We start from the raw sequence: 22663 nt of genomic DNA on the forward strand, positions 1-22663 counted from the left end.
ATTTGTGGCACAACTTCACTAAAAGGACGGTTGATAGGACACGTTCTGAGATGTCATTGGAGCACCAATTCAGTACTGAGAGACGTTTAGGGGGTAATAATTGTATAGGGAGACTAAGAGATGCATACAGTAAGCAGGTTCGAAAGGATGCGGGTTGCAGATGAAGAGGTTTGCGAAGGAGAGAGTAGGCTGCAGAGCTGCATCAAAACTATTCTTAGGACCCAAGACCACAGAAACTACAGCTCCTTGCTGTTGTGTGTGTGTGTGTGTGTGTGTGTGTGTGTGTGTGTGTGTGTGCGAGCGTGCGAGCACGGGCGCTAAAGAACAAAGCCCCCATCTGGAGTGGCAATTTTCTGACTCCACAGAATCTGTCTGGGAGAGAGGAAAACCAGACTTCATCCACTCAGATATATATGTTCGTTATGTATCGATATGTAAATATGGTAGAAACTTTATCATGGCTTCTAGAACCATATAAAGAGGAAAAGTTAACTACATGATAATTTTTACTCTCAATCATTCTATAATCTACAAATACTGATACATTTTCTTAACTTTAATAGCAGTTACTAGTGATATTACTTTCGGAATAAATTAATCAATGAATGATCAACCATTTTTGTTCTAAAATATATTACTGAATTTATATTAAACATACAGGATGGTCAGAAACTGGTAAGACTGTAACCTCCACAGAAGGTTGTGCCGAGAAATAGGTGTTAAGAAAATATTCGTTACGTTGCATATCCGAGTTATTGAAATTAGCCAATCAGGTCGTTGCACATGCAAATTCAAGTACTAGCACATTCTAAAATACGGTAATGCACATACATCTGGGGGTCAGTGAGTTACAACTCGTTTAAACGCTGATTACCAGTTAAAAAGTGCCTTGTTCGGAAGCGATAAATTTAGGGTAGGTGAGCAAAAATTGCGTTTGTTCGGTTTGAGGAAACCAAACGAACAACATATTTTGCCATGAATTTGCGTGCGACAACCTCATTAGCTAATTCATTGGTAATGGCGCAACTTATCGATTTTTTTCTTAACAGTTTTTCTCAGCACAACTTTTCCTGCAACACCCTTACAAGCTTTTCACATTGTTTCTTCCTACCATGCATATGTTGTCTGATAAAACCATATAGCTTCTGCATCGTTTCTCAAGAACGTAACAGCTTTACTATTAATGCAATATGTCATAGTCGACAGTCAGCTCTAAATAGCCCAAAAGAATGCTGAAGATTGTTTAGGTGCGAGCTGTCTGCCCTTGCACAAAAGATTCGTTTCTTACAATGAGAATACAAACTGTACATGGAATTTCAAATTTACATCAAATATCGACATTAGCAAGCATTTCCTCGTCATACTACACTATTTCAAGAAGCAATAATCTATATCTACACCTACATCTACATTCTACAAACCACGGTGAAGTGCACGGCAGAGGGTATGCCCCATCGAACCAGCTACTAGGATTTCTTCCCGCTGTAATCACGTTTGGAATGCGGGAAGAATGATTATTTGAATGCTTCTGCGCGTACTATAATTACTCTAATCTTATCCTCAGGATTCTTATGTGAGCGTTACATAGCCGGTTGTAGTATATTCCAAGAGTCATCATTTAAAATCTGTTCTTGAAACAATAGATTTCTGTGACACTTTCCCACGGATCAGGCAAACCTTTGACCATTCGTGCTGCCCTTCTCTGTATACGTTCAGTATCCTATTTCGTATGGGTCCCACACACTTGAGCAATATTCAGAAACTGATGCATTAGTGATTTATAAGCAGTCTCCTTAGTAGACTGCACTTCCCCAGTATTCTACCAATCAACCCAAGTCTGCTCTACACTTGACTGAGCCTAAGTGATTATTCTATTTCAAACCTCTACAAAATGTTACTCCCAGGTGTTTGTGTGAGGTGGTCGATTTCAACAGTGATTCGCTGATATTGCAGTCATAGGATACAGTGGTTTTTCGTTTTGTGAAGTGCACAGTTTTACGTTTTTTAACATTTAAAGCAAATTGCCAATCTTTGCACCACTTTGAAATCTTAACAAGATCTGACTGAATATTTATGCAGCTTCGTTTAGACAGTACTTCATTATAGATAACTCCATCAGCTGTGAATACTCTGAGGTTACTGTTAATATTGTCTGCAGGGTCATTAATATAGAACATGAACAACAAGAATCCCATCACACCTCTCTGGGTCACACACTAAGTTACTTCTACATCTAATGGTGAATCTCCTTCCAAGATAACATGTTGCGTCCTCCCCGCCAAGATATCCACAGTCCAGACAAAAATTTCACTTGCTACCCCACGTGATGGTATTTTGCACAAAAAGTGTAGGTGCGGTACTGAATCAAATACCTTTTGGAAATAATGAAGTACTGCATACGCCTGCTTGTCTTGACACAAGGCTATCAGTGTGTCATGTGAGAAAAGCGCGAGTTAGGTTTGCAATGTTTTCGGAATCCATTCCGCTTGGTATGGAAGATGTCATTCTGTTCGAGATATCTCATTATTTTAGTACAGTGATAAGAAAATAATATGCAGATTGTAGTTACTGAAAAGAGAAACTGGTTTTTCTTTTTAATAATTGTCATTTTTATTTCTGAAAAAAATTTAAAATAATCTAATCACGGTAAATTTGTACGTCGTGATAATGTGTCGTGCTTAATGAACTTGAAGGTGTAGGTGTTATAAATTTAACTTAATGTTCTATATTAAATTACATTCATTTCAATATAGTGTACTTGTGTACAATTTAATTTTTCTCCCCAAATTGCATACTTGAAGGAAAATTTTAAGTATGTTTGGCAATGGACCTAAAACTTTTAGCTGCTTTTCTTAAACTTATTTAACAAAAAATTTGAGCTCTCATCAAAATTAGTGGAACTGTTTATTCAATTGCACGTATGTGTGCACGATCTACAGGGGCGACCACTTGAAAAATGTTAACACCGAATTTTTTAAATCTTTTGTAGTGGCCCCCATGTTTTAATATCCAATTTCTGCAATAGTTAGATTATGTGGCATTAGTATTCATTTCATAAGTGTTTTGAATTTATGCGGTAACGATATGTTTCACTTCATTTTCAGTGCCAGCAAGATTCCACAGACCCTTTCAAAATATAACAGCGATACAAGGAAGTTCAGCCACTCTCGACTGCACAGCAGATGGGGACAAACCTGTCAGCATAAACTGGTTTCAAAATGGCCACCGTTTTGATGCTACTCTTCACGAACGAGTTACTGCAGAGGAGATCGCATTACCCAATGGAGTGGCAGCAAAACTGGAATTCGAACGCTTACAGAGAACAGATACAGCACGTTTTGTTTGCATTGCTGCTAACAAATATGGTTCAGACAGATCAGAAATCCTGCTGGTAGTTCAAGAGCCACCAGAAACTCCAGTGAACTTCCATGTTTCAAACTACAGCAGCCGCAGTGTTAGCTTGGCCTGGGAACCACCGTACGACGGAAACAGTCGAATCACGCACTACGTCGTGCAATACAAAAATACTTCCGGTACGTAGTCTCTGGAGTGTTACCGTGGTTTGTAGCCTGAAGATTTTATGGAATCTGACCGTGACTGATACTGTTGTGTAATTTCTTCCAGTTTGTGTGTCTGTTGGCAGTTACATGGCATTGGAATGTTGCCCAGGTGCTGGTGCAAGGAGACCAGCAAAACGTCACCGTGGCGGGTCTTCTGCCCGCCCACGCGTACCACTTCAGGGCTCTCGCTGGCAACTCCATTGGAACGTCCAACGCGACCAGCGTGCTCTCAGTAACCACAGAGGAAGAGCCCCCTGAATCTCCACCAAGGGATGTGAAAGTTAGGACGAAAAGTTCAGAGAGTCTTCTCGTTACGTGGAAGGTACGTTTCAGGCAAAACGTTTCGGATGAACAGATATTTGCTGCTGCAAAAGCGTCAATGAACCACGACAGAAACAAAAGACTGCCTATGTTACGCCTCTGCTCTCGAACTCCAATTTAATATTAGTGTTCAAAGTGAGTATTTCCGGATTAGCAGGCAACGGTTCGAATTAACTACTTGTAACAAAAAGGGCTTAATAACAAAGACAGCCGTATCTTTATTTTCTATGTCAGACGCAAATACCTTTCACTGTTTTCAGTGCTTAGAGTCGCTTGATTAACGTTGACAACAGTAATGGAGGATATGGGTGCACTTCTGTTCACTTTGCAAGCGCACTATGCAAGCGGCACGGGTAGTGTGACTTGTGCCTATATTTGTTTCATGTTACAAGATCTATCTCGACTTCGTGGTCCATCCGTGTTGGCTTTCGAGGTCCAGTTACCTCTAACATAAAAACGAAGGCGAAAAATGTCTGCCAATGTAGATGAGATGTGCTTTCTTGCGGTTCTTGATTTTCAGGTACTGGTTTTCAAACTCAGCGCAAAGGAATGGCAGTAACGATGTCAGGACCAGTCTGCATCCTTGAAGAGTCATACAAATTTTGCAGAATAAAATTAACGGAAGGCCTGACAATGAATTTGCCATAAATAAACACTGCGTATATTATTGCCGCTTTAAGGTTCCATCACCAACCAAACGTGCAGTCTTCCTTTGCACTTCTAGCCTTCGGTTATCAAATTATAGAATTCTAATGCCTTAGAGCAAACAGTGTACCTTCATAGCTGTCGAAGTCATTATGGTGAAACCAGATCTTAACATCATCTTCGCAGATTAGAAGTATGTAATGGACGGGAACTCTTTCCTTTCAGCAGAAGGATAATCGACCAATTTATCAATTTTTAGTTTGTGATTTTTATGAGATATATAATCATATTGTGCCACATCCAGCAGTAGTAGTATAGAAGTAAAGTTTGTTTTTGTTAACTGAACGGTTTACTCACTCGACTTGACTTCTCTCTATGAGTTATCCAAACGTCCATACCTCTGCTATACACACTCCTACACGTGATGGTACTCTGTTTCGGTCATTTTGCAGTTATCAAAGATATGGGTATTATATTCTTCTGGGAAGTGATATTCATATTTGTAATTACATAGGCAAGTTACTTCAAGTAGAGTAACTACAATGACACTATAGACATAGATACATGAGTCCAGTGATAAATAAACATCGAGTAGTAGGGAGAAATTTACTTCCGCTTATAATATCTCACAAGATAAATAGCAAACTCTTTATTTTTTTATTTTTTTTAAGCCATAACGCGTCATTTTGATGTGTATCGCCACGAATTCTTCCCTTGTCCACCGGCCTCCTTATCTCGAGCAGCACTTGCATCCTCCGTCCTTAATTATTTGTTGGATGTTTTCGAATATTTGTCTTCCCCTACTCTTTTTAACCTGTCCTTAAAGTCTCAAGAAATGTCCTCTCGTCCTGTACCTTATTCTTGTCAGTGTTCTCCGTACGTTCTTTATTTCCCGATTTTGCGAACAACCTCCTCCTTCGCTATCACTCTACTTCATTTCTAGCAGTCTTCAGTAGCACCACATCTCAAATGTTTCGATTCTCTGGTTCAAATGGCTCTGAGCACTATGGGACTCAACTGCTGAGGTCATTAGTCCCCTAGAACTTAGAACTAGTTAAACCTAACTAACCTAAGGACATCACAAACATCCATGCCCGAGGCAGGATTCGAACCTGCGACCGTAGCGGTCTTGCGGTTCCAGACTGCAGCGCCTTTAACCGCACGGCCACTTCGGCCGGCTTTCGATTCTCTTCTTTTACGGTTTTCTCATTGTCGATGATACAGTACAATACAGCGATGTGCTCCAATTTTGTATTGTCAGAAATGTCTTCTTCACATTAATCTTCAAATTAAGATCCGTGTTTGATAGTAGTAGATTTCTGTTTTTTAAGAATGTCTTTTTTGTATGTGTTAGTCTGCCTTTTAAGTTGTACTTGCTCCATCCGTCTTCTGTTATTTTGCTTTTACGGTAGCAGAATTCCACGCCTTTGTCTACTTTTCACGTCAATTTTACCGCTATTCTCATTTCTGCTATTCCTCATTACTTCCGACTTTCTGCAGTTCATTCTGAATACATATTCTGTACTCTTTAGACTGTTAATTTCATTCAACAGATCCTGTAATTCTTCTTCACTTTCACTGATGATAGCAATGTCATCAGCGTATCTTATCACTGATATATTTTCAACATGAATTTCAGTCCCACTCTTACATCTTACATCGTTGTTTCTTCGATGTATAAACTGAACAGCAGGGACAAAGGTTGTGCCCCAGTCTTACACCCTTTTTAATGCCAGTACTTTGTTCTTCAATTCTTATTGTTCCCTAATTCTTGTTTATTCATGTTTCTTCAAGTTGTGTTCGTGTATGTAAAATACCAGAATACTACCCTTAAGTTAAATGAGTAACAAAATTATCTAACGGATATTGGATAACGCGAGAAATAAACTATCCCTGTGACATTCAACCCAATGTTGCAAATCTTGACGTATGAATATTCTCTTTCTACAAACTTAATGAAAAAATACGCATCTGAGCAAAATACTTGTGTGAAATTCGATCAGTGGCTCTCTCAGACCAAGGAATCGTATAAGGATACAAATGATTCTTGAAAGACAGGTAGTATGTTTAATGGTTTCATTTACTTCTTGAACCGACTAAAAAAGCACATTAAACATGTTACAGCGATACTTCTGATTGAGTAGTGAATATAAGCAAGAGTGATGAATTCTTCTCGGTTTATCAGCCGAGTGGTGGCATCGTCTTGTCGCAAGGTTTGATGAGTTTCGTATCCATGATCTTGTGACGACATCGCCAGAAGATGATGGGCACGAAACTCATCGAAACGTTGCGACAAGACGACGCCACCTCTTGCCTGATAACCCGAGAAGAATTCATCATTGGCATGCGCCGAGAAAGCCTGCAGTCGCGTATAACCAAGAGTAATTAAAAAAGAACTTAATTAATTGTTGGCAAACTGTTTTAACGCTAGGGATAAGGAACAGAGTGATTTAACAGTTTTCCTACCGCTCATTCGTGAAGGCATATGCCGTTCGTAATCAACAATGAATGTGCACTATAAAACTAAAATTGGCATGCAAGTCTAAGGATGAAATGAACCATGACCTGAGCTGAACAAGGAGTCGACATCGAGTTCCCTAAACTGCCGGAGCTGATCTGTACTTTACCGTATGAAGGATACGTGCTTCCTTCTCATGGGTGCGACTGCTGGTGAGACGCCACGGGCCATGTGGTGCACGAAGGGTCTGTTTGTACAGACACGTCTGGTGTAAAAGCTACTAATCCTACCCTACGCTGTAATAGGTACTGAAAAATCCCTGTTCATATTTACGTTCATGAAGACGACGGTACATCTCCATTTCAACGCAAAACGTATCATTAAACTTTCATACAATCAAATCACAAAGTTAACGAATATTCTATTGGTGTGAACATACTAAGTACTCTACACTTTGACAAGTAGGAACCAGACGTCCACCAAATTTCTTATCTGATGACAAATTTCATACTTGAAAAGGAAGAAGTTAAACATAAAGCTGTGTACTTGGCTGAATGCAAAGGCCGAATCTCATTCTGCAATTGCATAGTACCGCGTAGAAGCTGTCCATGACCGCATGCCGAGGCAGAAACTTCCCTGCAATTACACACGATCAATTAGACTACTGTTTGATCTGTTAATTCCGAAAACAGCTTGGACCGGTCCGTCTCATATCAGGGTATCTATAGTGCCCAGTGTAGGGAGAAGAAGTGAGCCCCGTATGTATTCCAGTGGAAATCACGAAAACTCGTACCACAAGTATGTTTCTGTCTTTTCCACTAATCTTTTCCAGTCATAGGCCTAAGTACCACCAGGGACTCCTTACTACCAAAGAATATGTCCAATCGAATGTTTCGTTTCAGCCTTCTAGTATAGGTGGGAAACTGACATCCACCCCTCTGACGTCAACACATCTTCACCAATATGAACTGCTCTCTCTGAACCTACAGTATTCCCACGCTACGGATTGGAGCCAAAAGAAAAGGAAAATATTTTAAAAGTGGTTGGTTCGTGGTATTTTTGTGCCCTGTGACAGTATTTTTTTTTTAAATTCCAATGTGCTGATATTGTCTTCCCGATGTGGAGAAAAAGAACGGAGCCCTTCTCTAACATGGTGGAGGCAGTAAAACGAAATGTAAAAGTATGTTTTCTGTTTCGTAAGCTCTGAAGCAAATTGTAAGCTAAGGAGCAAAAAAAAAAAAAAATTCTCCCTTCCATTCTCTGTGCCTTGGAGGGTTGGCTGGCTGGCTGGCCTCTGAGCTAGAGGTGGCGCCCTGTCATAAACTCATAACCTTGGAGCTGCCAAATCGCCGCCCCTGGCTCCCTCTCTTTATTGTGAAGAGTGCTTACCTCACCCTTTTCCAATCAACTTTGATAAGAACCCTCTACACTTAACAAAGTACACCATGACGGCAAGCTACAATTGTGATAAGAATTAAAAAGGAAGTTACCGACAGATACTCGTTGCTTGGATTTAACTGATTCGATGCAAATATACATACCTAATCCTTTACGTGGATTAACAGGCTATAAAAGGACAATAAAAAACGAATTAAATATGAGAAATATTACATGAAAATCGTAACATTTATTAGTGTATTAGTGTGATATATTATATCTGTCTTCTACTAAGGCTCTTTCCTCTCTTTTTTTTTTTTTTTTTTTTCATTGTTGAACTCTTTCGCGAGATTCACAAATCCTACGAACATATCTCGATATCTCGATTTTTCTTCTGTCTTGTTTCCATTAACAATGGTGACGTCAAAACTGCCTCCTTCGTGTCCTTACCTTCCCAAAAACCAAACTGATCGTTATATGATCCAAAATTCTGTTGTGCGATAGTTTTCACACTTATTTTCCCCTGCTGTCTTCAGGATAATGTGGATGACATTTTACCGAAAGTCTGATGATATGTCTCCCGCCTCGTAAGTTCTACACGCTAATCTGAATAGTCACTAGTTTGCCATTTCCTCCAACGATTTCAAAACTTCCATAGGAATGTTATCTTCCACTCCTGCCTCACTTAGTCCAAGTTTTCCAAACTTCGTTTACTCTATGACTCTAATACTGGATACCATATATATTTCACTTCAGCTGCTAGTTCTTCTTCAGTCACGTAACTGTACATGTCCTCCCTCCTAGGATCCTTCAGTCTACTGTTTCCAGCTATCCACTCTCTCCTATGTACTTAACACTAGAATTCTCATTGTACTCTTTAAGTTGACGTTCCACATTTTAATTTCACTGAAAGTAGTTTTTACTTTTCTGTTTGCTAAATCTGCCCTTCCAGTGACCATTTATTTTTCGGTTTCTTCACATTTTCCTTGCAACCTTTTCGCTTTGACATCCTGTACTTCCTACTTATTTCATTCGTAAGTGATTTACATTACTGTGCTCCTGATTTTTCCCAAAACATTACTGTACTTCCTCCTTTGGTCAAGCAATCGAAGTCTTTCTTCTGCTCCACAAGGTTTCTTCGCGGTCACCTTCCTGGTACCTACGTTTGCCTGGCCAACATACACTGACCGAAAAAATCATAACACGAAAAATAATTAATATAGAGTAATGAATTTTTAGGAATGTATTTGTGTAGGTAAGATATTTAAGTGATTAACATTGAAATATCACAGAGTAACGTAAGAAACAAAATGATATATTGCAAATGTGAAATGCTGGTACATTAATAACCGCCGGAATGAATGACAGCAAGCAAACTTACATGTCTTGTGTTGTACAGGCGCCAGATATCAGTTTGTGGCACGGAGTTCCATATTTGTGGTACTTTATCAGTCAGCTCAGGGACGTTTAGTCCTGTTTGTGGATGACGCTGGAGTTGCCGTCCAATGATAGACTGTAGACAGTTTTGGTGATAGAGCAGGCCAAGGCAACGTGTCCACACTCTGTAGAACATGTGCGGTTACAACAGCAGCTTGTGTGCGAGCGTTACCCTACAGCAAAACAGTTCCTGAAATGCTGATAGCGATTACCAGCACATCAGTTCGTATCACCAGACTGACGTACGGATTTTCAGTCAGGGTGTGTGGGATAACAATGAGAGAGCTCCTGTTGTCGTACAAAATTGCACCATATACCATAGCTCCAGGTGTCTAGCACACACACCGGTTGCTTGCAGGCCCTCATCTGGTCTCGTTCTAACCAACACATGTCCATCACTGGCACTGAGACACAATCAGCTTTCAGCGAAAAACTTCTGACACTTCACTCCTTTTCTCTTTTTTGTCAGAGGTCAGCATAAACGCTCTGAGTGCATTAACATCTATAGAATAAATAACTAGGGTAAGGAGTGATCCCTTATTCTGTGACAGAGAACAATGGTGTTTAAGCTGTAAACAAATTGGTTTTTAATGCTGAAGTTTTTCCGTAGAAATAGACGAATTTTTACAGTTTGCAATGTGAAAATGTTAGGACAGTTGTCAAGATAACGCATCTCGTCCTGGGTAAGTGACATAGCTCTAAACACTATGTCATGAAGTTGGCCAATATTACGATAAATTATCCGATTCCGGTTCTAAGTCTGGTACTATTTAGGATGACAATACAGTCTTCGGAAGATGCTTAGTTTTGTGACAAGCTGAGCAAAAGATTACCCAAGGTTGCTCGAGTTCACAATGGTCGCTGATGAACCAACAAGCTACGCCTCTGCCCGGGGTAGTTACCTTAGCTGTGATGAGTTGTCATCTGTATGGCTCCTCTCGTCCTCTGAGCTTGCTATAAAAGCTAATCAAAATCTTTGCTGATTTCATCAGCAGAAACTCTCCCTTGTTTCTCGTGAGGTGAGAAAGCATGCACTCACCCCAAGTCTTGGAATATGGCGATATGCACGCACATGGCTGGAGCAGCGTGAATATTACAATGCCCTCTCAGTTAACGCCAGAACAATTAATCAAGTGTCTGGTTCGTTTCTCCACGGTTGGAGCTCCATGACGCTACATCTAATATCTGGCTGAATGTCAGCCGCAGTGAACGCAGTCTTCACACAGATTTCTCCCCTGCCTTGACGCCTGTTCAGAGGAGAAGTCCTCGAAATTTTTGGTCTTGTCTATCTGGTGGCAAAACTGTCCCCCACCTGGGTCCTTTCGTGCTCCATGTCATGACTTTTTCCAAACAATAGGAGAGTTCCTCTTATTTTGTGGACACTCTCTCTCCCAATCACAAAGGCCCTACCATTTAACTGCGCCGAAATCTCAGCACTTTACTCCTTCCTAGTTCGTTTCTGCCAATCAGATATTTTGTGCCTACTCCAGACACCTAAAAGTTACATGCGTACAGCATGAGCGTATCACGTGTTGTTCATGTGATCAACTGCATCACTTGTTTGTTCGTATCCATTTGGTAATTCCGAAACACAGTTTTCTAAAGCTTCTTTCCGTCCCAATCTGGTGCTCTTCCATCTAAGTCACCTGGGGCCCATTCGTTGACTTCCGCCACAGGACGCCCCCTAAGAGCTTTCCGTTGTACTGCCCATAGTGTGTCCTTGACACCTGCTTGCACCTGATTCCAAACAAAACAATTCCTCTAGCTGCTTGTTTCACCTCTTGCTCATTGACATGCAGTATATAGGATCGGTGTGTTAATATCATCGATTGAGTGTCATCCCTTTACATACTTATAGGCAAATCTGCTCATTTTAGCTGAACTGAGTTAACTGTCCTATTCACCTTCCCTTTACGATGTACAAAAACTCTCATGTACGGTGCGAAATGGACCTTTATTTTATCTGCCACCTTAAAAACTCAACAGATCTCCATCCTGCTTTCCAATGAGTTCTCCCACGACAACACAGAAGTCGCTTATGGCGGTGGTTTGGCGTCAGTTGAAAGCACGCTACAGAGTGTCTAGTCTGTAGCTATCCTTGAAGTAACCATTTTGTAACAGTTCGTGGTGTCAGTGTGGTTTCAACTGCTGCTCAAACTGCTGCAGCAGATGCAGTACAATGCGCCAGAGCCACACGCCGAACACGATGGTCTTCCCTCTCGGTAGCGCCACTTGTCCGTCCGGAGACAGGTCTTCTTGAGACCTCGTGACCGCCGCTGCCAACACTGATGGACGGTAGCTACATTCCTGCCACGTCTTTCTGCAATATCGAAAAGAAACATGCGCCTTTCCATAGCCTTATTACACGATCCCATTCAAACTCAGTGGTAATGGCGTCTTTGTCGCCTTAAAGAAGTTCTTAACCAACATCAACACGTCCAATTTCAAATGTAGCTAACGCTCACGACCATTACAGCATGTATTCAAAGCAAACCTGGTTTGCATCCTCATAGTGGCATTACTAGCGCGAAACCTCAATGGACATCATCTTTCAGACACATAAACATGGCTGGCAACTTTCATTTATGTCGCACAACTCCTGTTTCATTTTTTTTTCAGCTTTGTATGAGATTGTCCTTTTATCTAGGTCCATTCGTCTTCAGGTGAGGTAAATGTAAATGTCGTGTCACTATGGCCTCCCGTCGGGTAGCCCGTTCGCCGGGTGCAAGTCTTTCGATTTGACGCCACTTCGGCAACTTGCGCGTCGATGGTGATGAAATCATGATGATTAGGACAACACAACACCCAGTCCCTGAGCGGAGACAATCTCCAACCCAGCCGGGAATCGAACCCTGGCCCTTTGAATTGACTGACCACTCAGCTACCGAGGACGGACTTCAGCTTCGAGGTGCCTACTATGGTATTCATTATCACAGTAACTACAGCAATAGAGAACTTCATACGTAACGCCGCATTCTTAAATACCACTGTATTCCACTGTTTGCCACATTGATTCTTCCGCGCTATTGTCTTAAAGACTGGTCTATGCTTCATCATTACTAAGTTGTGATCCGAATTCACGTCTGCTCTTGGGTACACAATACGATCTAATATCAAATTTCTGAATCTCTGCCTGAGCATGACGTAATCCAGTAGGTATCTTTCCCTATCCACAGGCCTTTTCCTTTTATGTTTTTTGAACAGTATATTCGCTGTTGCTAGCTAAAATTTATTGACGAAGTCGTTTAGCCCTTCTCCTGTACTATAATGACCGTATTCTCCGAAAAATATTTCATCTATTCGTTCCCCTATTGCCACAGTCCAGTACGGCATGGTTATTGGTTTATCATCTCCTTTTCATACTGAATTACGATCCCAATATCGTCATATCCGTTCTCTGTTGCCTCATCTTCTGCTGGTGATGTCAGCTTGTGTACCAGTTCTTTTATTGTTGACGTTGTTTTAATGCCAGTTCTCGTCAGAGCAACCCTGGCATAGAGCTTTTCGCAGTAACTCATTCTTTTCCTGTTCATTATGAATCTCATACACATCAGACCATATTCTTCTGCTATTGCTGTTACCCTATGCTTGTCTGAGCAGAAAATCTTAATTTTTCCCATTTCACTGCACTGATCATCACTGTGTGTAGACCGAGATTTTGCGTTTGGCTTCTCAGATTTTTTAGCTTCCCTACAACGTTCAGACTTCCGACGTTCCTCGTCCTGACAAATAGTATGTTACCATTTCATACTGTTATTCATTCTCATGGTCAGCTTCCCTTTGGTACTCACCTCCCGGAAAGCCGAATGGGGAACTAATCCGGAATCTTTTTCCAATCGACAAATTATCATAACACTTTCTCAATTACACGGCACTTGGCCTGTGGATAAACATTTATTGTTCTTAACGCAGTGTTATTTATTGCCTTCTGTGTCCTCATGCCGCTGATCGTTGCTGAGCGTTCGGCCCTTTATGGGAAGTTTTGCACCCTAAGGGCAAGAGAGTCCTCTGAAACTCTGTCGGCTCCCCAGCCCTCTTCGACATGGCCGTCGGATGAACAGAGATGACGGAATTCTTAGACCAGTATTGATGATGGATGATTTTATTCTATACTTAAACAGTGGTTGGGTTTTCTGACAATGGAAAAATGCATTTCATTCTGTTTCGACACTTAGACATAATGGTGATTGTAAATTGCATGTCTTTTTTGGAAGTAATTTACATTACTTAGGTAACTGAATTATCTTACAATGACTAAAGTGCACAAAAAATATTGTTAGTAAAATAATTTAATCGTGTTAAGATTTCTCTGGCACACTTATGTACATTAATGAAGATACAGGAGGTTTCTAAAAGTCTCCATTACAAGTAAGTTGTATCGAATGTGCAACAGGGTAGTGCTTCTGATTCCGCAGTCATAAAGTGAGTACATGATCCTGCAGATTAACGAGATAACGGTTTTCTTTTTCAGCCACCGGAGCAGAAATTTCAGAATGGAGAAATCCTTGGGTACCATATTGGTTACAGAGAGAGTAACTCATCTGACGAATTCCGTTACAAAACATTCGAAGTTATCCCTGGAACGCAGCTGCAAGGGCTGCTCAACAGCCTGCGGAAGTTCACTGAATACTCGGTGCACGTGCAGGCCTACAATAGAGCGGGCACAGGTCCCAGGAGCCCAGGAGTTGCCGCCACGACAGGCGAAGACGGTGAGTCTGCTCTAGAATGCTCAGAGGCGTGGAACTCGGTTTTGATTCCTTTCTCGTTTTGTCGTTACTTTGTCATTAACATTTTTATACGATATATCAGTGACACGCCTGAAATCGTTCCTAATGTCTCATGCTTTAGGCACGATTTTTACTTGGTAATGGAAATGTGAAAATTTATAATGAACTGAATTAAAGTGCAAAATAGTTGCGTTTCAAAGGTTTGTAGCTTAAGCCCGTGGTGCAGGCTTTTAGGAATGTTTACAGGTATAACTGTTCTCCTTGCTCTACCATAAGAAGCGTTTTTTTTTCTTCAGTAATTTGCAGCAGAGCAGAACCTCTTACAGACATAAATATTGATAAGTTAATTTTTTTTCTGAGTCATCAGTTTGATGCGGCCCGCCACGAGTTCATCTCCTCTGCCAACATCTTCATCTCCGAGTAGCACTTGCGACCTATGTCCTCATTAATCTGCTGAATTTATCCCAATCTCTCTCCTCCTCTACAGTTTTTGCCCTCTACAGCTCCCTGTAACACCATGGAAGTCCCTGATGTCTTAACAGATGTCCTGTCATTCCGTCCCTTCTCCTTGTTAGTGTTTTCCGCATTTTCCTTTCCTCTCCGATTCTGCACAGAACCTCCTCACTCCTTACCTTATCAGTCCACCTAATTTCCAACATTCGTCTGTAGCACCACATCTCATATGCTTCGATTCTTTTCTGTTCCGGTTTTCCCACAGTCCATGCTTCACTACTATACAATGCTGTGCTCCAAAGGTATTTTCTCAAAAATATCATCCTCAAATTAAGTCGTGTGTTTGATACTAATACATTTCTCTAGGCTAGGAATGCCCTTTTTGCCAGTGCTAGTCTGCTTTTGATGTCTTCCTTGCTCCGTCCGTCATTGGATATCTTGCTGCCTAGGTAGCAGAATTCCTTAACTTCTACTACTACCTGACCATCAAATCCTGATGTTAAGTTTCTCGCTGTTCTCACTTCTGCTACTCCTCATTACTTTCGTCTTTCTTCGATTTACTCTCAATCCATATGCTGTACTCATTAGACTGTCCATTCCATTCAGCAGATCATGTAAGTCTTCTTTACTTTCTCTCAGGATAGCAATGTCATCAGTGAATCGTATCATTGATACCCTTTCACCTTGAATTTTAATTCCACTGCTGAAGCTTTCTTTTATTTCCGTCATTGCTTCCTCGATATACAGGTTGAACAGTAAAGGCAAAAGACTACATTCATGTTTTACACGCTTTTTAATCCCACCACTTCGTTCTTGGTCGTCCGCTCTTATTATTTCCTCTTGATTTATGTACATATTGTATATGACCCGTCTCTCTCTCTATAGCTTATTCCTATTTTTCTTAGAATTTTCAACAGCTTGCACCATTTGACATTGTCGAACGTTTTCTAGGTCGACAAATCTTATGAATGTGCCTTGATTTTTCTTTAATCTAGCTTCCATTATCAACCTCAACGTCGGAACTGCCTCCTTGTTGCCTTTACCTTTCCTAAAGCCAAACTGATTGTCATCTAACACATCTTCAACTTTCTTATCCGTTGTTCTGTATATTATTCTTGTCACCAACTTGGACGCATGAGCAGTTAAGCTGATTGTCCGATAATTCTCGCAGTTGTCAGCTCTTGCACTCTTCAGAATTGTGTGGATGATATTTTTCCGAAATATTTTTCCGAAACTGGCAGACACATATGTGCTACACACCAACGTGAAAAGTCGCTTTGTTGCCACTTCCCCTAATGATTTTAGACATTCTGATGGAATTTTATTGATCCCTTTTGCCTTATTTGGTCTTAAGTCCTCCAAAGCTCTCTTAAATTCTAATACTGGCTCCCGTATCTCTTTTAAATCGACTCCTGTTTCTTCTTCTATGACATAAGATAAATCTTCCATCTCAATTTAAGTAATGAGAAATTGCATAGTTAAGTATTCTATTATGCTTTGCACGGCTCGTTCCAAAAATTTATTTTCATTGTCTCGAGCACTGTACAGTGAGAATAAATTCTCCAAAAGCGTTGAGCTGACCACGAAAAATACGTAACTGGTGCAGTTTTTCGTAATCTAAATTATGGACCACACTGTTGCCACACCATCTCTCTCTCTCTCTCTCTCTCTCTCTCTCTCTCTCAGACACACACACACACACACACACACACACACACACACACTGAAGAGACGTATGCCCTGCATTCCCGTTTGACACATTCTCGCAAGCGTACCTGAGATTTGTTTCGTGGAATATACTCGTTGTATATTGCTTGTTGGTTATGTGCGACGAAGAGTATTGTGTCCTTATAGCTATATAATGAGAATATAACAGCCAATTAAAACCGAAATACTCTTCCGACAATAATGCACTGAAGTTGGCAATAAACAGTTCAGTTTCACAAAGAATTGAGTAGACGGACGAAAATAGAGAGAGAGCTTCTTCTTCTCTGCACGTATTAGCTGGATTGCAGCAGAAGCTATTCCCTGAGTTCGTCAACGAGAACTCACCGTCTTATGAGCGGGAAGTACACAGCTGCAGACTCTTGCTCTCTCACCTCGGAAGTTGCTTGCCACTGCCCAATTTATGCTTCTGTTCGTTTGGAATCTCATAATCCCAAGGCTATTTGTAGGCAAGATGACTCCGTAAGAACTGTTATATTCTGCCGTTTCGTTATCCTGGGTGACGCAGTTTATCATGATCCAAATTACTGTCATTTCCTCAAATGAAGTTTTCCTTCATACTTAAAGATATGTGACTATCAGTCCCTTTAGCTACTGAACTTAAAATACATGGAAAGGAGCCTGTAGAAACTGAAGGTTACTTACTAGCCGGCCGGCTTGCCTCCTTCCATTTACACCAAGTTTATCTGCCACTTGTCACGAATGGCTATGGGCAGGACAATTTATTTGCATTTACTTTAGGTCTCATTGCCTTGATTTATTACGGGGAAATGTATTTTATATCACTTCAGTGGTCGTCGGTATAGGGGCTAATATTTCCAGTCTGTGACTACGGGAGAATCGGACAGATCGCACAGTGATTTGATGTGGCTGGTGCGTCGTGGACACTCCAGAGCTTTGTGCTCGTCTGCGCATGTCTAGTGGCTACGGACGGAAGCTTGCGGCGCCCATCGGTCATTTCACTAAGTCGGGGTTAACGACCTGTGGGACGACGCATGTCCTAAGAAGGTCGAAGGCTGAGGTCTACAGTTTCAAGTCCTTTCTGGGACACCACAATTTACGGGATATTGCAGAAAAAAGTATTTTGTTACTGTAATAAACGGTACAAAAGTTTTTCTATCGGGATTATTCTCTATAGAAATGCAATGAATGAACTGATGAGTGGTGGAGGAAGTGAGACGAAACACTGGACACTAAATTGCAAGAGGCACTGACATACTCCATGAGTAGCATGATAAAAATAGGAAATGTAAGACACGAAAATGTATATTGAATCATAACACCGCAGTGGATGACAGTAAAAATCTTATGCTTTTGCCGCTCTGTAATACACTACTGGCCATTAAAATTACTACACCAAGAAGAAATGCAGATGATAAACGGGTTCAAAAATGGTTCAAATGGCTCTGAGCACTATAGGACTTAACATCTGTGGTCATCAGTCTCCTAGAACTTAGAACTACTTAAACCTAACTAACCTAAGGACATCACACACTTCCATGCCCGAGGCAGGATTCGAACCTGCGACCGGAGCGGTCACGCGGTTCCAGACTGAAGCGCCTCTAACCGCACGGCCACAGCGGCCGGCCATAAACGGGTATTCGTTGGACAAATATATTATTCTAGAACCGACATGTGATTACATTTTCACGCAATTTGGGTGCATAGATCCAGAGAAATCAGTACCCAGAACAACCACCTCTGGCCGTAATAACGGCCTTGATACGCCTGGGAATTGAGTCAAACAGAGCTTGGATGGCGTGGACAGGTACAGCTGCTCATGCAGCTTCAACACGATACCGCAGTCCATCAAGAGTAGTGACTGGCGTATTGTGACGAGCCAGTTGCTCGGCCACCATTGACCAGACGTTTTCAATTGGTGAGAGATCTGGAGCAGCAGTCGAATATTTTCTGTATCCAGAAAGGCCCGTGCAGGACCTGCAACATGCGGTCGTGCATTATCCTGCTCAAATGCAGGGTTTAGCAGGGATCGAATGAAGGGTAGAGCCACGGGTCCTAACACATCTGAAATGTAACGTCCACTGTTCAAAGTGCCGTCAGAGCGAACAAGACGTGTAACCAAAGGCATCCCATAACATCACGCCGGGTGATACGCCAATATGGTGATGACGAATAAACGCTTCCAATGTGCGTTCACCGCGATGTCGCCAAGCACGGATGCGACCATCATGACGCTGTAAACAGAACCTGGATTCATCCGAAAAAATGACGCTTTGTCATTCGTGTACCCAGGTAAGTCGTCAAGTACACCATCGCAGGCGCTCCTGTCTGTGATGTAGCGTCAAGGGTAACTGCAGCCATAGTCTCCGAGCTGATAGTCCATGCTGCTGCAAACGTCGTCGAACTGTTCGTGCAGATGGTTATTGTTGTGCAAACGTCCCCATCTGTTGACTCACAGCTGTTTGTGTATGAGAAATCGGTTGGAAACTTTCCTCCTGTTAGCACGTTGTAGGTGTCGCCACCGGCGCCAACCCTGTGTGAATGCTCTGAAAAGGTAATCATTTGCATATCACAGCATCAACTTCCTGTCGGTTAAATTTCGCGTCTGTAGCACGTCATCTTCGTGGTGTAGCAATTTTAATGGCCAGTAGTGTACACCAACAAATCGGTAAGCTTCGTTCACAATGTGTTTAGGGAGACCTCCAAACATGGCATCTCCGTTCCATCGTTCTGTGGTGACTACAGGTCGACCTACTTTACATCACTGATTCCAGATAACCGTGTGCTACAGATACTGCCTTGACTTACGTCAGAGGTGCGAGGGTCACATTACCAGCTGATACCATTTCTGCATCAACTACAACGTACAAGAAGTCATTAGGGTGTTCTTTCAGAGAAATGACAAATATTTTGAGCGGTGAACGTAATATTGCATTTATGGCATGTTTGTAATCTGGATGATCTCTTCACTACAGGCCTACTTGCTTTCTTTGGAATTTGGAATTATTATAGTCTTCTTCCAGTTATAAATATTACACTCCCATTCCACGGCTAAGTCTATTAATAGTATATATATATATATATATATATATATATATATATATATATATATATATATATGCACCCACTATTAATAGACTTAGCCGTGGAATGGGAGTGTAATATTTGTAACTGGAAGAAGACTCTAATAATTCCAAATTCCAAAGAAAGCAAGTGCTTACGAGTGTGAATATTAATGAGCTGTAAGTTTAATTAGTCTCGTTTACAAAATACTAATAGAAATTCCTTACAAAAGAATGAGAAAACTGGCAATAGCCGCTCGGGGAAAATCAGTCTGAATTTCAGAGAGCGCTTAGAAAAATCTTTTGACAATGTTGACTAGAATCCTTTTTCAAATTCTAAACGTAGCAGGGAGCGAAAGGCTATTTACAACATGTACAGAAACCGGACGCCAGTTATGAGTCGGGTGGGGGGTGGGGAAGGGAGGGGGCATTAAAAGGAAGCAGTAGTCGAGAAGGGTGAGAGGGAGGGATGTAGCTTATCCCCGATGTTAGTCAGTATGCACACTGAGCAAGCAGTAAAGAAATCAAAAGAAAAATATGGAGTGTGAATTAAAGTTCACGGAAGAGAAATAATAACTTTGAGATTTTCCAATGACATTGTAATACTGCCAGAGATAGCAGTGGACTTGGAAGAGCAGCTGAACGGAATGGACAGCGTCCTAAAAGTAGTATACAAGATGAACATCAACAGAAACAAAACAAGGATAATGGAATGTAGTCGAAGTACATCAGATGACACTGAGGGATCTAGATTAGAAAACGAGTCAATAAAAGTACTACATGAGCTTTGTTATTCGGGTAGGTAAATAACTGATGACAGCCGAAGTAGAGGGGCTATAAAATGTAGACTGCCAATGGCAAGAAAAATGTATTTCTGAAGAAGAGAAATTTGTTGATGTCGAACATACGAGTAGATTGAGAAGCCTGTTCTGAAGGTATATCCCTTGAGTGTAGCCATGCATGGAAGTGAAACGTGGATGAAAAACAATTTAGAATAGAAGAGAGTAGCGGTTTCTGAAACGTGCTGCTACAGAAGAACGCTGAAGTTCGGGTGGGTAGATCGCGTATCTAATGAGGAGGTACCGAATACAACTGGGGAGATAAGAAATATGTGTTACAAATTGGCTAGAAGAAGGGATCTGTTGACAGGACACATTCTGAGACATCACAGGATCGCCAGTTTAATGTTGGACGGAAGTGGAGGGGAGGAGGTAAAAACTCGTTGAAGCAGACCAAAAGATGAATACAGTAAGCAGATTCAATAGGATATAGACTGCAGCAGTTATTCCGAGATGAAGAGGCTTGCATAGGATGGTGTAGAGTGGAGAGCTGCATAAAATCAGTTTTCGAGCTGAAGACTGCAACAACAGAAACGGCTAACAATAAATAATGTTGTTAAGGGCGATTCATTGATGATGTTACAAACTTTCAGAGATGATGAAGAAGAGTAAATGTATTAATTTCAAATAAGATACCCTGGTCCGGAAAAGACCAAAGTGAGATTTATAAGCGAAAATTGTTCTGATACTTCTAACCTTGGAATGTGTTGCTCCTAAGATTGTAGGTTAAGCAACTTTCAGAGGTGGTACTGTGGACCAAAAAGAAGAAAGAACCAATAAACATGGACTTTATTGCTTCAGAGCTATGGCCACTATTTCAGTAGAAGAGATGTGTTTCACAGTACCGAGGATGAACAGGCGCTCATACATCTTAAGATATGCGTTTTAGACCTTATTTTACTAGGCATTGTTTTAGTGCAGACTACCACCTCCGAAAGATGCCTACCCTACAGTCTTAGCAACAACACTGCCGGGTCAGGCATTCAACAGAGGTATGAGAACGATTTTCGCTTATTACTTTCGATTCGGTCGTTTCCGGCCAGGGAGCCTTGAGTCAGATTAATGAATTTACTCTTCTCTATCGTCCCTGAAAGTCTGTAACAGCATCACGGTATCGTTATGCACAGTTCTAAGGAACTGTAAAAGTAAGCCAACTGAGAACAACTCACATTATTACGCAAATTATGAAAATTTTATTGTTACGAGGAAGAATATTCTTTCAGACATCCATGCTGTTCTCTTAAATGAAGGAAAGCGTAAATACACTACATTCTATCATGTGTTTTTCATAATTAGATTAATTTTTATGAAAGTATTGTTAATGCAGAAATCCGGGGCGAAGGATACCAGGTAAAAGAGACATTGAGCTCATTTGCGTAACGGTTAGAAATGAGAACGTACTTTGAGAACGTTATGGTTCCCCGGCTGTCTGTTCCAGTTCCCGGATCGCCTCCAGAGGACGTCAGATGTGAGCCGTCGTCCTCCAGCAGCCTGTCTGTGTGGTGGTCTGCTCCCGCTACACAAATCAACGGAGTTCTGCAGGGGTACAGGGTTCTGTACCGAGCCTTATCTGACTGGGATGGTGAGCACTCCTATCTAAGATGCTTTAGACACCAGTGATAAATTTAAGCTAGGTGAGCAAAATCTACGTTTGTTCGGTATGAGCAAACCAAACAAAGAACACGTTTAGCGACACTATCTGGCGGACCGCTTGAATTTGCTCACGCAACGGCGTACGTGCCTACCTTCAATACTAAATAACTCAGAAACGGAGCATCGTACCAAATTTTTTTTGTATAATTATTTGTCAGCACAGCGTGCCCCACAAGACCTTCACAAGCTTTTCAGACTGTTCTCACTGCCCTCTATATTAGCTGAGCTCCCGGCGTTGTCTGGGTACGTATTAATTCAAATTACATGAGTCCAACTGCTCTGTCCCCCTTTCTCTGTCCATTTTCTCCTGGCTTCATCTCCTTCTGCTCACTCTCTCTCTGTCCACCGGATTCCCCTTCCTCCTCCCCAATCTTTGCCCACCTCCCCCTGCACCTTTCTCTGTCCGTCTGCTTCTCCCCCTTCCCCCCCTCCCCCACTCTATCTA

At 41.5% G+C, this 22663-nt stretch overlaps 1 protein-coding gene across 1 annotated transcript in view; it reads left to right on the forward strand.

Annotated features, from left to right (window-relative positions):
* Positions 1-22663, forward strand: part of LOC124594711 (Down syndrome cell adhesion molecule-like protein 1 homolog) — a 143664-nt gene that overhangs the window by 16235 nt on the left and 104766 nt on the right. The window contains exons 3-6 of the mRNA XM_047133079.1: positions 3105-3533; positions 3644-3882; positions 14270-14507; positions 22004-22147. Of these exons, the coding sequence (XP_046989035.1) occupies positions 3105-3533; positions 3644-3882; positions 14270-14507; positions 22004-22147 (1050 nt within the window). The remainder of the gene's footprint in view (positions 1-3104; positions 3534-3643; positions 3883-14269; positions 14508-22003; positions 22148-22663) is intronic.

This window comes from Schistocerca americana, chromosome 2 (genome assembly GCF_021461395.2).
Source record: "Schistocerca americana isolate TAMUIC-IGC-003095 chromosome 2, iqSchAmer2.1, whole genome shotgun sequence".
Taxonomy (NCBI): Eukaryota; Metazoa; Arthropoda; class Insecta; order Orthoptera; family Acrididae; genus Schistocerca; species Schistocerca americana.